At 40.9% G+C, this 16,752-nt stretch overlaps 1 protein-coding gene across 1 annotated transcript in view; it reads left to right on the top strand.

Moving 5' to 3' along the window:
- The first annotated feature begins 1,122 nt into the window (after positions 1–1,122).
- Positions 1,123–16,752, top strand: part of SH3RF3 (SH3 domain containing ring finger 3) — a 93,387-nt gene continuing 77,757 nt past the window's right edge. Inside the window, exons 1-3 of the mRNA XM_031056143.1 lie at positions 1,123–1,134; positions 1,403–1,678; positions 8,343–8,438. Of these exons, the coding sequence (XP_030912003.1) occupies positions 1,123–1,134; positions 1,403–1,678; positions 8,343–8,438 (384 nt within the window). The remainder of the gene's footprint in view (positions 1,135–1,402; positions 1,679–8,342; positions 8,439–16,752) is intronic.

Here is a 16,752-nt window from a genome sequence, read left to right as displayed (position 1 = left end):
GCATTAGAAACACCTGGGGGAATACCAGGGTGTTTTATTAAATATAGCTTTACATTTTCATTGTCCCTATAGGACAGCCCATTGACAAGCATGATGCACAGCAGGGAACAGACTACTCGAAGGCATGTGTATGCAAAGAAAACTGTGTCATTTTTGTAAATACAACTCTGGAAAACAAAACCCAGAAACCTTCTTACAGAAGGTTGATTTTTAAGGACCCCTCTAACATCCCTTGTGTTATGTGCTGCTATATATTTGCAAGCTGACTCTTAGTTCAAATTGAATAAAATGAAAAATGGTATAGGATAATACAGCAATACACCTTTTGCACTCCAGGATGGGTTAAAGAACTGTTCTAGGACCAAAGCAGCAGGAGGCTGTGTCCAACACAGTTACCCCCTGCTCTGTGGGACTCAGCAAGAAGAAGAGCAAGTAGATGGGGAGGACGGGGGCTGCATAAACCAGTACTTCCACCAAAACATTGTCCATGCAATCCCAGCCTGGCTGAGATAATCTACCTTTCACTGGGACAAAATGAACTCTGGGAAGAATTCTTCATACTCAAGTGGCTTCCATCAAATAGGTTTCACTCTTTTATCATACCTAACAATGAACTTTTTAGGCTTTTTTTTTTTCTCATGGGCCATGATTTTTTAGTAAGTTTGTTTATTTTTTTAATGACAGTGAAAGCTTCAGAGCTCTTTTTAGTTCTAAAAGAAAGATTTGGGGCATTCTGCCTACTCCACTTTTCCGCAAGGACATTAATTCATAAGCAACAAAGAATATTACAACTGTTTACAGTAGCCCTCAGTGAGCAGCATGAGATTTGGGGATTTTGAAAGAAATAAAAGTATTTGGTTACAGAATCAAAAGCTAAACAAAAGGCTTCAAATTCAAAAATGTTTGGAAATGCTCAAACAAATGCAATGAAAAATTACCAATTTACCAGCTTTTATAACCCTGTGAATCATCAAGCATGTATTGTTTTGTCTCTCTTCTGAGCTTCAGAAACCAAAGCAACCCTGAAGGTCAAAATGTCTAATATTTTGCCTTTTGACACATCCAAGTTTAGTTGTTTAAACATATAGTTCTGCTTACATAGGATATTTTGCAAATTAAGCGATGCTTGGTGGTGTAAGAGGGTACTGCAGGTTTCAGCTGAGCTACATGAGATGGACAGTGCCTGCTCTGATGTAACACACCTACTTTCTCAGGCTTATCATCCCCTGCATCCTAGTTTTCCTGAGGTCCAGCATATAGCATTATGTGGCAGTCTGCTGCAGTCATTGGGGTCATTTGGTAAATGACCATGGCTGCTCAGTTTGCTTCCAGCTAAACGACTCTAAGAATGATATTGGTGCTGGCTGGAGATTGCTTAAAGGTGTTTGTTTTTTTTCCCCAGAGTGTTTCTCAGCTTCCCTATGGCAAAGCCCTGTACACATATGAGGGAAAGGAGCCTGGTGACCTCAAGTTTAACAAGGGGGACATCATCATCCTGCGGCGCAAGGTGGATGAGAACTGGTACCACGGGGAGCTCAATGGCAACCACGGCTTCTTCCCCGCCAGCTACATCCAGTGCATCAAGCCCCTCCCACAAGCTCCACCTCAGGGCAAAGCACTTTATGACTTTGAAATAAAGGATAAAGATCAAGACAAGGATTGCCTGACCTTCACCAAGGTAGGGGAATAGGTTTTTTAAAATGTTCAGAAGTCTGCTTAGGTAGGGAGTGATGGGGCACATGTGGCGCTGGCAGCTGAGCCAGGAGCACAGGGGTGCTGGGACTGGTGGGACACCTTCCTGGCCTCCCTGGCCTACCCTGCACTCTGTGAGATTGTGCCTTGAATACCAAGGCTGGTGTAAAGCTAGTGAACCTCAATAAGTAGAACTGGCTACACGCTTTCTGAGAACATTTTTTCCCTCTAAAAAGCATGCATTTCATCTGCATGGAAATGTTCCCCAAGAATTACTCAAATTTCAGAAAAAAAAACCCTAATGGAAATGTGTCTTTTAATGTTCCTTATTGAATCAGATGCTCCAGTGTTTTAAAATTGCATTCAGCTTCAAAATGTGTATTGCATCATACCGCATACCAATTAGCAGTTGAAATACACTATCATCATAATAGCATTTCCTATTTTAGGAACATAAAGACAGTAAAAAGCAGACATTTAAAAAACAGTCTTTGGTGGTTTTTTTAAACCAAAATATTTAATAAATTCCTGTTGGAATGAGAGAAAACTGAGATATTGTAATTTCCTTTGGATTTAAAACGTCACGTTTTCCCTTTCACCCCCACCTCCCCACCTGCTTTTTGCCTCCCACTCCCCTCCCTAGCAATTTGTGTTGACCTTAGATGGGTTTCATGGATATCAAGAAACCCACAGTAAAATAAAGCCTATCCCCTATTGTTAATTTATGGCAGTGAATGCCATGGAGAACCTGATTATTGTCATTTTCTGTTTTATTTCAGCTGTCTGCGGCTGTTATAGTATCACATAAAGTAATAACAGTTATGCTGAAAATGAATATGAAATAGACGATAAAAATATCCTTCACCAGGATTTTACTGACCTCCTCTTTTGAAGCTACTTATTATAGCTGAATGAATTATTTGCAGCATGTAATTTTCCCACCGAATGTAACATCTTTTTCACTCATGCAGTGTTTCTCAGCAGAATGCAATTTCCTAGACTGTATACTTTCTCATATTTATTTAACAAAGGATTTGTAAGCACTTTTGTTCCATAGCAAGTGAAGTGTTTGATTGCAAACACTGCAAACCCTGCGACTAGCCAGCCTCCCTGGAGCCATGAATCTCTGCGAGAAAGTGGGCTGCTTAGTGAGAAGTAACAGCCCTGCACTAACAGAAAGTTAGCCAGAAGTTACCTCTGAGACCTTATCAGTAAATATATATTTTCTGGTGCATTGTTTTTCTCGCTGCCTGCCCAGAGGTACACTGGTGACTTCTCTGAGATGCAGTCTTCCTTCTCTGCTTTAAGTATTTCTTGCTTGCTCAGTCTTAAGAAATTTAATAGGTATGCCAGGCAGTTGTGGTCTTTTTTGTTACAGCAGGTCCTTTCCTAGACACTTTTGTATTTGATATATTTGGTGCCATATATTAGAAAACCTCCTTTACAATAACTGCCTTTGTATAGTGATAGTTCTCATTTTCTTGGCTGTCCAATGTCATTCTCACATGGAGCATTTCTTCCTGCTGTATAGCTCTACTCTCAATCTCTCAATTTTCTTTGTTTTCACCCCTCGTGTTACTGTCGGCATCCTTTTATCCCTGATGACTGTGTTTTCCCCAAGGGAGCTTGGTTTCTCTTCTAATGCTATTTTCTTCTTTAGCTCCTTCCACTACACACACTGTCACCTTGTAACAGTTTTTATGTCCTGCCTATTGTTCTCCCTGACAGTGAAAAATCTATTTTTCATCTTGGGACTTCACCGTCATGTTTTCATCAGTTTTCTCAATGCTAATTTTAGCTGTCACCTGTGCTGATGAAGGTTCCTGTTTAGCCCAGATTATAGATCATCTGCTGATGCAGTCAGTTCCTCTGCACAGAGTCCTGAGCACTGCAGTGCTGGAGATGTGATTTGTCACTTTGGGCGATATGCATCACTTGAATGTCTCAGTTTGCATCTGAAGATGCTGGATCAGGTCTCAGTTTCATTTACACTATTTGTTCCTTCCTCTGGCAGAGGGGTTACAATGGCATAACACACAAACTAATATAACCTATTTGTATACTGCAACTCATTTAAGGCTACCAGACACTTGTGATTGGATTTTACTTATAAACATAAAATAAAGAAGAGTGTTCCTCTAAAGAGAAGTTACAAGAAGGAAACTCAAACATGGGGATAGTGTTTATAATTTTGTTTTGTTGTTCTTTCGCTGGGCTTTGCTTTTTCCCATCCCCCTTGTTACTATGCACTCAGAATACCTACCAGTACAGTAAAAGAAAACAAAGGGAGGATATTTGGTGTTTCCTCTTACTAATTTGTTTTGTTACATTTTTCAAAATGAAAATGTTTCATTGTTCCAGATGTGTATTGCAAAAAAATGAAGGCTCCTTTCCACAGATCTTCATGAGGAGTGCTGCAGGGTGCTTCTGCCATTTACCTATTTTCATCCCCTGTGGATACAACACTCTCCAAATAAAAGGCCAAAGATGTAAATGTAATAATTTTATGTGTAAGAATAAAATCAGGAGGGGCAGAGAAAAATCTGTCTTGAGTATCCAGTGCAAAAAACAAAGCTCCCACATTCTTTTGCACCATTTGGACTGCTCCCTCAAGTCCTCTTCCCAGAGAAGCCATACATACAGGTGTAGGGTCTCACGTCTGTTCTCTCCTCTGTGCTGCCTGTAAGATGATAGAACTTACCCAGATTTCCTACTTAATTTGTTTTCCCTCAGTGTTTGGCAGTGATTAGCCAAACCAGGCAGTTATTTTTTTCTATGTAACAACTGGTTCCAGCCTTGTGTCAGCTGTGCACCAATGTAATGCCAGTAGTTTCAGAAGTTGTACTTCTGATGTTCTCTAGTGTGGTTGGGATCCTGCTGTGGCCTACAGAGCCTAATTGCGTGCTCTTGGGATATACTTACTGGCTCAGCTTTCTAATCTCTCCTAACGTGGTACCACAGTATGGACATGGGATCCTGCTGTCTCTGTTTCAAAAAATAATCTATCTTTCTCTGGGCTGTGAACGCTGGTACAAACCATGTGCAAGAGGATTCTGCTCTCAGGTGTAGCAGTGCAAATCTGAAGTAGTTGCATGGTTCTCTGTGTAGCTGCTCCAGCCTTACACTGAGTCCTGTTTCAGCCCACACATTTGTCAAAAAATCAGGTGGTGTTTGACCACCCTTTGCATGCATCTTCACATGGCCATCAGAAGGCTGAGTGATGCTGGTCGATGAGGCTCAGACCTGTCAAGGTAGCATCAACTGTTCACCATGCTTCATTGCTCATCACATTTTTAATAACATCAAGTGTTTCCCTCATTTTCCAACACTTTTGATCCCAGCCCACAGTGGTGTCTAACAAGAGCCATGCCAATCTTAGAACCATCACATCCAATATTTGTTCCTGGCTGTGGAGCAGCCCCTTAGCACTCAATTCCAGCAGCACTTGCTGTTCACAGAGGGACCATCCCAGCAATAGCTGGTGACAGCATTCTGGTGCCAGCTGGCAAGCGCTGTCTCTGGACTCACCAAGCAGCACGTGGTGCCATCGCTGCAATCTCCCCAGTGATCTAGATGGAGTAGTTATCTCTGCAGAATAGCAGGCACAGCTGCTCTGTATTGCTTCGTTAATGGCCATTAATGACTAGAATAAAAATCAGGCTGTGAATCATGACTGTTATTGGACACAATTTTGTGCTGTTTTCTCAGCAAAAGGATTCATTTCTCTGTCAATCAGATAGCTTTTTAAGTGATTTATCTTTGACTTCTTTTCTGATAATGATTATAAACTGGAACTGCAGGTCCCACATGCCTGTCACAAGGCTGATCCAGCCCTGATGAATAGAGAGAAACTCAAGCAAGAAGGAGAGAGCAAATAATTAAAGGGTCTAGCAACAGGCATAAGAGGAGCGCGACATATCTTTGTCCAAACTACAGTGGATACCATTGGCTTTTGAAATGAGATTTGAGGCTTGGATTCCTTTATGCTGCCTGGAAATCAATTTAGTCAATGTGAAATAGTGAAGTGGTATGCCAAGAGATCTGTGGCATTTTGCTATTCATGATCCTTTTGGGAACCTTTCTAGGAATTTATAAGTAGCACGGCTATCCAACTAATATAAGGTTCTAAAATAGTTCATGCTGAAGCTTTCACCAGCTCACTGTATAGAATGATGTCGTTGGCTGCAAATTCAAAGAAACTTTCTAGTAATAAAAAAATTTCAAAAGATTTTTTGGGATTTGCTGTAATTCTGAAGATTTTCAACAGCCTTCTTAAAACTAATTATATAATGGAATTCTCAAGAATTTTCACTTTGCTCTCCCACAATGATACTAATTTTGCATGTCAACATATCTAAGGATGCATTTCTCATATAGGACCATATTCAGCAGCCAGACTTGGCTGAGCCAAATGAAGTTCAGTGTAGGGATTTCATACATCCATGGAAGGTAAAGTTGAAAGGGATCTTCAAAGGTCAGCCATTCCCCACCCCATCCTTGGGCAAAGTAAACACAGGATAAACCTTTCCTGCCAGGTGTCTGTACAGCCTGCTCCAGAGATGGGATTGCACAGTACTTCTAGCAAAATCTGGTCAAAAGCTTCTGAGGTTTTACAGTTTAATTTTTTTTCCTTAATTTCTTACATGTGTAAATAGTTGCAAATATATATATGCATTTATATGCAGTGCTGGGTTAATGGTTGGACTCAATGATCTTAGAGGTCCTTTGTAACCTGAACAATCTATGATTCTATTCATACCCATGTGTATGCACTTACACACACATAAGATTATATATGTGCATGTAGTGTAGACTACATCACATTTTGTATTTTTAAAAAACTCTTTTAGGGAAATAGCTGATCAAATATAAAAAGTAGGAACACTCATAGCAGGTCCCTGAAGTGATGCAGTTGTTTCTTTTCCTCGTTTACACCCTTTACCTAGATTCTAAATTTATGCTAATCGGTCTTTTGTAAGAGTGTGTGGAAGCTTTGCAGAGAGGCATTACTGTCTGTTCTTTAAACAGATCAAAAATGGTCTGTGCAGACAGGGCTTTGGAAGGGAATGCTATCTGTTTCTTCAGGAAATTAAATGCACAAATTCTTTTTGCATCCTTCCAGCTGTAATAAATAGCTGAAGGACTCAGTTTGTAGCTGTTTCTATGAGCTTTCCCCTAATGGATCATTCAGATGAATAATGCAAAGGAAACATTTAAACTATTTCAGAGTGCATGTATTCAAAATGCACATGTTCAAAAACTACTAAGTACATCACATCACATCTCTGTTCTGGTCATTTTTCTATCAAGGCAAATCCGTGATCTGAACATCCTGGATCAGGAATTTGTGGGAGTTTTTTCTATGTGAGAAGTATCTGCAAAAAAACCAGCTGCACTTGCCTGGCCATTTGACATCAGGATCTTGTTACATGGAGCGTGGTAGACCATACATAGCTCTTATTTTCACAGAGTGAGCAGCAGAAATAAAGTGAGATCAGCAGGGAACTCTGTCTCAGCTTTCTAGAGGAAGAGATTTTCTTCTTTTTAGTAAATTCCTGCACAGGAGCAGAGAAAGATTGGATGCCATGAGGGAACAAAGCTGACTTCCCAGCTTCTCTCAGCCCACTCCTTCCTTTTCTCATAGGAGATCTGAGCATCCAGGCAGAGCCCCGTTGAGAGGGTTGCCTTCCACGGCTGTTGTAGAAAGCAGTGCTGGTTTAAGCCTGAGTTTAGTATGACGACCCCAGAAGAAAGGGATGGTAGCAGAAATCCATTGACAAACTCAGTAGTTCAAACTGGGAAAAGTCAGGGTTTTGTTCTAGTCACTTGACCTTTCCTAATAACTTGTATTTTCTGGGTGTGAACTATGCCAAGTGAAAATTCGAGCAATATGAATCTGGTTTGTACTTTGCTTTATCTCTTGTTTTATAATCACAAAGCAGTTCATCATCTCCTGAAATTCTTATATGGTCCCCTAGATTAAATATAATATCAAAATACCACTGTTTTTAGGAAATGAACTTGTATCTAAACTGAAGCTGATCCAACAGGTGAATGCAATTTGGTTTTTTGACATGTTATTTTTGGCTTTTTATTTGCTTTGCAGTTTTACCTTATAATATTTTTTAAAGAAAAAACTGACATTCAGTGTGCTAGCTGTGTAGGCTTGTTGCTGAGCACCTTGTACTATTCCTTGTTGGAAGTGTTTCCAGGACTACCTGTGCTGTACTGGTGCTTCCCTTTGAATTGTGTTCCAGAGCACATCAGACCCTTGGAAGCACAGGGGCAACTTCATGCTGAGGAGTTTTCACCTGTGATTTGTAGGTGACCTCTTGGGTCAGACATTCTTCTCTCCCCCTAATGAAGCTGGGAGTTACCTGTTCCCACCTGCTGTGCTCAGCCCTTGGAGCTGCTGACAGCCAGCATGAGCTGCACTGGTCTGCAAGGTGCTTCAGTGCACTTTGAGTGCGATGGCCTGGAAAAAGATGCTGGGCCAGGTATTTTGCTAGTCCAGGATTCAGGAAACACTTTTACCTGGCTTGTGACCTCCTCTGTGTACTCACTCTCTAAGCTATCATTTGGGTAACCAAAAATTGGCATCTTTCTACTGAAAATATTTGATTATGTGTTTTGTGTATCTCTGATTTTAGGATGAAATTTTGACAGTCATCAGGAGGGTGGATGACAACTGGGCAGAAGGAATGTTGGGTGACAAGATTGGCATTTTCCCTATCCTCTATGTTGAGGTAAGTTTCTAACACACGGTAGTGGATGCTGGTCTTGAAATCTTGGGGGGGTTCTGTGCCTGCAAGGGCAAGATAACCTCAAATATTCTTATATGAGAAGGAGAAACAAAAACAGAATTATTGAAAAGGGAACTGTTTTGGCTGCTGTCTTCTAAGGCACAATTCAATTTAAAGTGACCAGCAAAATATGTTACATGAACTCCTTCTAAAGACTTCCCCTTCGGTGTAATCTCCAAAGTGCTTAGGGGAAATAGGGGAGGAGGATTATAGTTGGGATACCTTCACACATCTGAGGAAAGATGTGAGTTTTGGGCTGGTGGAGAGCCATGATCTAAATGCACAGACCTTCAGAGGGGTCTGTGTCTCAGCAGGGGACACCTGCTGAGGGTGTCCTCTGCCTCAAGAGGGGCTCAGGCACCTCCACCCATGTGCCCAAGGGCTCTCATTCCATGTGTGCCAGACCCATCTTTATCCTGAGCCCTTTCCTGTTGTAATTTCCACAGGATTCTTATTTCAGAGTAAATGCTGAGACTTCACTTCCTCTGTGCATACCTGTGGTTCCACCTCTTCCCACTGCTGTCCTCCTGCTGCTGGTGGTGCCCTTCCAGGAAAATGTTGCTTGGGCCCAGGGCTGCAGCCAGCAGTGGTGACCCTGCTGGTGCAGCTCTGTTGTCCAGGTGCCAGGCAGTCCTCAAGGAGCTTTCCTCCCTCATGGGTGAACCAGGGGTGGAAAGAGCAGATGGGCATCACATGCATGTGTATTTTTGTGTGGTGCTACCACTCCGCACCCAGTACTCAGAGCAATATCTCCCTAACTCTGCTTCCAGACTTTGTCTGGTGCCTCTCTGCAGTGAAGAATCTCTTGTGCCCACAGCAGAGCCTGCTTTACTGTGTGTGGCTCTGGTGCCTGCCTCCAAAATTACTTCTCCAGTTTTCTTAGTTAGTGATTGGAGACAAAATAGAGATAATTAGTGCCTGACTACCTAATTATTAACTCCGGCAATGACCAATTTGGAATAAACCATCATTAATATACATTGCATTCCCACAGTTGACAAGAACAATAATATTAACACCAGAATGTGTAGGAGCTGTTATTGGGAAACCAGCTGCCTCACATAAGTTAATGACTAGTTTTCTTCTATTCTGAATGTGTGAGACATTTTCAGTTTGTTGTGATTAAATGAGAAAGCTGGGTTTCTCCCAGATTTCATCCTTTTCCCCTTCTTTTTCTTGTTCCGGGCAAGTGCAATGTTACTGTCCTGAATTTTGCTGCAGAAGGAGTGAACTGGGGACCTCTGCACAGCCAGCCACCATTGCACCTCAGCACCTTTCCCCAGCTCTAATTTCATCTGTAGGCTGGCACTGCCTACGCACTGTGCAGCATCCTGATCCTTCTCCCACTCCTAGGTATCTGTTCTCCATAATTACTGCTCTTGAAGGGTGAAGGGCTCATAACCTCAGAAGAACAGCCTGCAGGGAAGTCTTGCTGAAGACTTGTTGAAGTTCTCCAAGCACTAGCACATCCTGGGTGGCCATGGAGGAGCAGCAGGTAGCGCTGTGCAGGGTGAGAACAGTGATGCTTGCAGATTCTAAAGAGATGCAAATAGCCAGGTAGCCAGCACCAGGGGCCAAGAACATGTGTAGCAAGGTCTGCATGCATATACATTCATACCATATACACAGAGTAGGTAAAGTTCAATTGTATACACTTATGTGTACATTCATGTGCATACACACACATGTATTTCATCTGTATAAATTTGAAACCTGGAGACTTGAAAGGCCTATTCAAATGAGATGCTTGGGTGCCATACCCATAGTACTTGTGCAGTGGCTTGTAAAACCAAAAGGAAGTGATCCTCCAGACTACAATATTGGACACCTATTTCATCCACATAGAGGATGAAGGCCTTGTTCTGAATATGAGATGAGCTTATGGAAGTATTCAAGTTATACAATTATGTTACTGTTGCCAGCTTCAAATGTTACTTTGCATTAAAAATTAAAAGGAATCAGCAGGTCAAGTACCAAAGAAGTTTTTAAAATCTCAGTGCTGATATTTATAAAGTAAATCCATTAAACAAGTAGTACTTGAATCTAAAAACACTCCTCAAGTCTGTCTAAGTCCATTAAGTGGTTTTCAAAATCTTGGCAAAATGTGTAGAATAAGCAAAGTTTAATTCTCACAGTAGCCTTCCATTTGTGTCAGTTGATTGGCTGAAGTGTGTGGGATTTCACATGGCATCCTAAGCCCTGCACTCTGGACAGAGTGAATTCCAGCTTGGCAGGCTCTGCTGTCCCCAGTTGCTCCCACGGCCCAGACAAGAGCTCTTACCCTTGCTATGCAAGCCAGAGCTTTGGAAAACAAGCTAGCCACTGAGGACCTCAGGGTTTAGCATGCCAGGGCTACAAACAGTGCATATAATCCTTGTTTTGGCCCCCTATGGCAACACTTTGTCCTGGCAATGAGCTGCTTTACCCTTCACACAGGTGCTTGCACAAGAGGCTTTTGCAGGGGCTTACAAAGCTTTTGCAATGGGTGGTGAGGAGGGGTGGTTAGCAGATTCCTCACCAGGATCACCTCTTCTGTAAAGGAAGCTTTTAGAGCCAGATCCTGGTGGCAGAAAGAGGCACAAAACATCAGCAGATGTCAAAATATACCTTGCCCCTGCAGAGTTTTAGAAAGTCTCTATCTCAGCATCCTGTTTGGTTGTCTGTACAGCCATATGAGTGTAATGTGGCATGGATCTTATTCTTTATTCCTTACAAGTGTTTAACAAGGGTGCTTGCGTGTCTTCAGAGAGGCTTTTTCCTGTCTCTGTAGTATCATCTCTGTCCCGACCTCAGAGCAGTTACAAGTGGATAAGGCACGAATATTCACAGCTCACAATGATTACTTTTACAGCATGAATCACAAACAATATGTTCTGTCAGGGAGAGTTGGGACTATTGTTTCTTCTTACTTTGTTGCTGTCCTTCATCTTCAGTAGAAGTCACTTGGGCTGATAACTTACATTTCCATTTGTCTACAGAAAAAACCCCACAACATAATGCAGTTGATCCTCAAGGTGCCTTCTGTCCTGAAATAAACGTCTTCTTAATAATCTGTGTGGTTTGAAGTCATGCTCTTGCTATGAGGAGTTTTGGACCTCTAAGGAATTCAAAGCCCTGACAAAATTTCTTTTATTTTACTGTCTTCAAGCCAGCTTCTTCATTCTTAATAACTGCTGTTATTATCTCTGTTTGAAAGTTGTGTTCTGCTGCTATGTGCAAAATTGAGAATAATGAAGAGTAAAGTGTGTCCTAATAGATTTAAGTTACTGGGAGTGAAATTTGAGGGCAATGGTGTGCTGAGTATTTGGAGGGAGGCATCCTGCTCGGATGGGCAGGAACTGGGAAATTCAAAAATCTGAGCTATTAGAGCAAATTTTCTGCCTGCAACCCCCAGAGCAAAGAAGAAGATTGACCAAGATCAAGAAGCCTTATGAAGCAGTGGTAGAGCGTGGCAATTATGTTGGGCGCTACTGTGACTGTAATATCAGCAAATTACAATTGATGAAGTGCCAACCCATTGTTATAATGTTTTATGGCAGCAGGAGCACTGAAAGCTGTGATTAAGTAATATTAGGAGCTTTAAAATTCTTTTTACAGAGCAGTGAAGCAGGGTAATGAGGATCTTCTCCTGTTCTTCACAGTCAAAAAGGAAAGAAAAAAGTAGAAAGGAGGTCTGGGAGAAAGAGGGAGGAGGAGAATGGGCAGAGCCAATGGGTTCAATGCCCTGCAGCATAGGTCCAGAAGACTCCCCAGGGAAAATAATTCTTGCAAGTCAGGGTTTAAAAAGAGTTCAAGCAGAAGTGAGAATAAAACAAAATCCAAAGGCAAATGCATTTCTTAAAGAAAACAATTCTTTTCATTCCAAAATTATCTTTGCAGAGCAGACTATCCATTCAAGTTTTGTGCTGTCCTGCAGGATCTAGAAGTCATCCTAAAACAGCTTAACCATAGAGGTGAACCTGAGCACAGGATCTCAGCTGAGGTTGTTCTGTGGTGTCACAGATGCCCATGTTCCCAGCAGAAGGTCCTCAGCTGTGTAGCCATGTACTTTGCTGAGAGTAGCCTTTAGTTAGCTGCAAATGAATGCAGATGGTTTACCCTTTCAGTCTGGATGGCAGATTTTGTCCTTTTTTTCTCTATAGGCAAATTCCCATCAGCCATTTCCCAATATGCTGGTGTCTCCAGTGGCAGTCATCACAGTTATTGTGAAATATATTATTGAAAAGTCAGATGTGTCTGCATGTGTATTTATAGCTCTAATAGCTATTTGACCATTTTCAACAAATAATTGTTGCCCTGTCCACTTCTTTTCTATGTTTTTATCTATCCTCAGTCTGTTTGGTTTCTCCTTTCAGCTGCAGGACAGATGGGTCTCTATGGGACTCTCATAATTAATTCAACCTTGATGTCTGACCCATCAGTTATTTTTGTGTGGTCTTGGTGGCAGCACACTCTGAATCTTTCTGAGTATCTTTTATGAAAGTCTTCCAAAAAAACCTGAAGCATTAGATGTTCATTAAATACTAATGTTTGTTTGGTGCCCTTTTCAAAAAGAATGTGCAATCTCTGTTTTTAAGGACTATCAAAATGGTTAATTTTAGCCTTGCAAGTATCATTTAATGTGAATAAAATTGGAATCTTTTGAAAGGTGGGTAGATGGAAACTAATGTAGATGATTTTAGAAAAGCTGACTTATGAAATCTCAGAGGAGCAAATTCATCCCAGTAGTAAGTAGGTGTAACACTAATGAGTTAAGAATTATACCCATTAACATCACAATTGATTTTTTTCTGTTCTCTCTCCTTTTGTATGTCAGATAAAAATGGAATAAGAACCTTGTAAAGCTGACAATAATGTGAGCGCTAAGAGATGTTCAGCCAATTTCTGTTGAAAAGCTTTATTGATATGCATTTTCAAGTTTTGTGCATATATTGTTTTAAGAATTTCGTTTCTGCACCTTCATAGCTTCCAAAAACTTGGTCCCACTTGTTTTTATCCTGTATAAAATATCAAGATATCAAGATTAAGATTACCAAGATAGTTCTTGGTATCAGATTTCTGTGTGAATGGAGTACAAAATACAGTTCTCATGTTTCACATTCAAAATAAAACATGCAGAATTTGTGTTGTAGGCTGCAAGAGGGACCTCTATTTTCACATCAATCCATGAATAAAACTCATTGATTTAAAGTACTCTTACATGCATACAAAGTAAAATAGTCTATGGAAGTTCAAATAAAGATTATGTTAGTCAGGAAAACTAAGAGCATTAGCTGTCAGAGGTGAGAAAAAGATTAAATATACAACACATTATAATATATAAATATGTATTCTTCTATTATATATCTATTACTTATATATATACACATTATTTTTAATCTGTGGCCCATTTTTCTGCATAACAGCTTGATTTCTTATGTTCCCTTTTGGCTCTATAAATAAAGAACCTTGTGCTCTTTGATTTCATTTCCTATGTAAAATGTAAATTAGCGTGACATTGGGCAGAAAATTTGTTTTCTTTAAATTTGGCTGGTTTCTTTTAAGTTCTCTTGGTTTCTAGCACCCTTCATAAAGTGATCATTCATACAGATTCTCTAACACTTTCCTCCATCTAGAGGATACAAAACTGGTTCACTGTAACCTTTTGACTTAAATGTCAGGTGTCCCCTGGACTAGCTGAGCACCTCAGCTCTGTAGACCTGTTCATGTCACTCAGTCCCCTCAGGCTGTGTCTGGACAAGTCAAAGCAGGGCTGCTTTCTGGTTTCTTTGTCAGAGAACACCACATTTACACTGAAGTTCATCTCAGGTGGGTGCCACAGAGGGAAGCCTGCATACAGAAATAGGTAGGAGTACTGTCACATTTGAGTCATCCTCCAGCCCAGACAATTATGAGATCTGTGTGAGCCATGGTGAGAGCCAGCATGTAAATTTAGACACAGCTGTAGGTTGTGAAAATTTGCCTTTTGAGAACTGACAGTTTTAGTTACAGGTCTTCTCTTGATTTTACTCTTGCCTACTTTCATTTGAATGAGCTCAAAATTATTTGGATTTATGTGTTAAGACCAATATTTCTATTCATCAAAACCAGATCCGAGTTGTTATCACCTCTTATTGTTTCAGGGTGTGTTAAACCAGAAATTTGTCAGCTGTCATATCCAAAAATATCTTTCCCACCCACCCCTCCTAATTATGAGTAACATCTGAATTTCCTAGACTGTGTTTTGTAAAAATAACTATCTGGAGCAACTTATAGCAAAAAACAGGTTTCCAGCACAACCAACTCAAGCACACAACCTTTGCAAATAAGCCTATTTCCTGAGTCTTTCAGAGTCATATATATCAATTCTATATCTGTACAGGGCATTTTTGAAGTGCTGCTGCTTCCTGGATGCCAAAAATTAGGTTCCTTAGGTATCTAAGCTGATCTGATAACAAGACTTTGGTCCATAGCCACAATCCACTGAAGGACTTCTGGCACTTCCCCTGCAAAATCCTGTTTGTATCCTGCCTGGTGCAAATGGACTGGGATCTGGCCTACTGAGTTTTGCATCTGCTGCGACTTCCCTGTGCTCTCAGCACATCAGCCCTTCCCTTCACCTCCAGATCACCTGAGCCAGGCTTGTGCTTTAATATATCTTTTCTGGGTCCTAGATGCATTTCTGTCTCATTTCTGTTATTTCTACACTGAGTTTTGGGTTCTGCCTCAAAGTTTTTGTTCTTCTGTTATGGTTGCAGGGTTGCTTGTGTTACAAAACAATGATGATCTCTGAAGGAAAAAGTAAATAAATAGGACATCTCTTAGAGATAACTTCTGCCTGTGCAACAAATGTGTTGGACTTGGCAGTGGTGCTCAGAAGCCTCACAGCACACAACCATTGCAGTGACAAACCCCAGCAATCGTGCAGGTTTCCAAGCACTAGAAATTAGCATTCCCAAGTGAGCATACCCTCTGTCCCACAGGGCTCTGAGTGGGGTTTAGAGCCTATCCTCAGTAGTCCAGCTCTCTAGGAAGGTACTGAAGAGATCTTTTGTCTTTTCCAGCCATTGATCACCTTTGACAGCTTCTAAAGATTGTTTCAGCACTGATGACTTCCTGGGATCTTTTTCCTTTTGAAAAGAAAGTATATTTCAGTCTCACTTACCTAGAGCTAATGCATGAATGTATATTAAGAAGCTATATGTCAACAGATACACTGTCTAGAAGTTAATTAAACATAAAATCCTAGAGGATTTAATTATTTCTCACACCAGCATTCTTCATCTTTTTTTCTATTGTTCTTGTTAGTGCATGTTGCACATCTTAATTATCTTCCTTCTTGGGGAATTATCTCCCTTCTTGAGGAGCTTTCCTAATGCCTTAAAACTCTGAGTGGGGATCTTAAATCCAAATATAAACATGGAGAGTCAGTACCAGAGTTTTGGGAGATGCCCCAGTGTGACAGTGTTCACAGGGGTTCTTGGATGAGGCAAGAGACGAGAATGTTGACTCCATGTTCAGAAGGCTTGATTTATTATTTTATTATATATACATATATATATTACATTATAACTATACTAAAAAGAAATAGAAGGAAATGTTTCCTCAGAAGGCTAGCTAAGCTAAGAATAGAAAAGAATGAAAACAAAGGTCTGTGGCTCAGACAGAGAGTCCAAGCTATCTGGTCTGTGGTTGGCCATTAATTATAAACATTCAAGATGGCCCAATCACAGACACACCTGATGCATTCCACAGCAGCAGATAACTATTGTTTACATTTTGTCTCTGAGGCCTCAGCTCCTCAGAAGGGAAAAAATCCCAAGAAAGGATTTTTAGTGAAAAAATGTCTGCGACACCCCAGGCAAACTGGCTGCCTTCTCTGCCCCTTTGCTGGTGGCTAGAGCCCCATGAGCAAAGAGCAAAATGTTTTCATATGTCTGCCACAGCACTGATGCTGGGAGTGATGAAGAAAAGTGGGTCCTATATTAAAATCCCAGAATGTGAAAAGATCTGGCAGAGGTGGTAGCACATGTTATCCTTTGTTATGCCGGTGGTGGGTAAGATGCTCTCCATCAGAGGGACAGGAGGGACAGCTGATGAGAGTGACACCAAAAAGGAATTACCAAGGAGTGCCTGTTAGAGCCCCCTCTGATCTTTGTTTTCAGAAGATAGCATGTTGCATAAGTATGAGAGACATGGATTTGACAGATGAACCACTCAGGGGATAAGGAATGGTCTGGGTGGTTACATTCAAAGAGTGACAGTCAACATTTTGATG

Source organism: Geospiza fortis, unplaced genomic scaffold (assembly GCF_000277835.1).
Source record: "Geospiza fortis unplaced genomic scaffold, GeoFor_1.0 scaffold192, whole genome shotgun sequence".
Lineage (NCBI taxonomy): Eukaryota > Metazoa > Chordata > Aves > Passeriformes > Thraupidae > Geospiza > Geospiza fortis.
The sequence above is the reverse complement of the archived record's forward strand: the minus strand, read 5'-3'. Positions and strand labels throughout refer to the sequence as shown.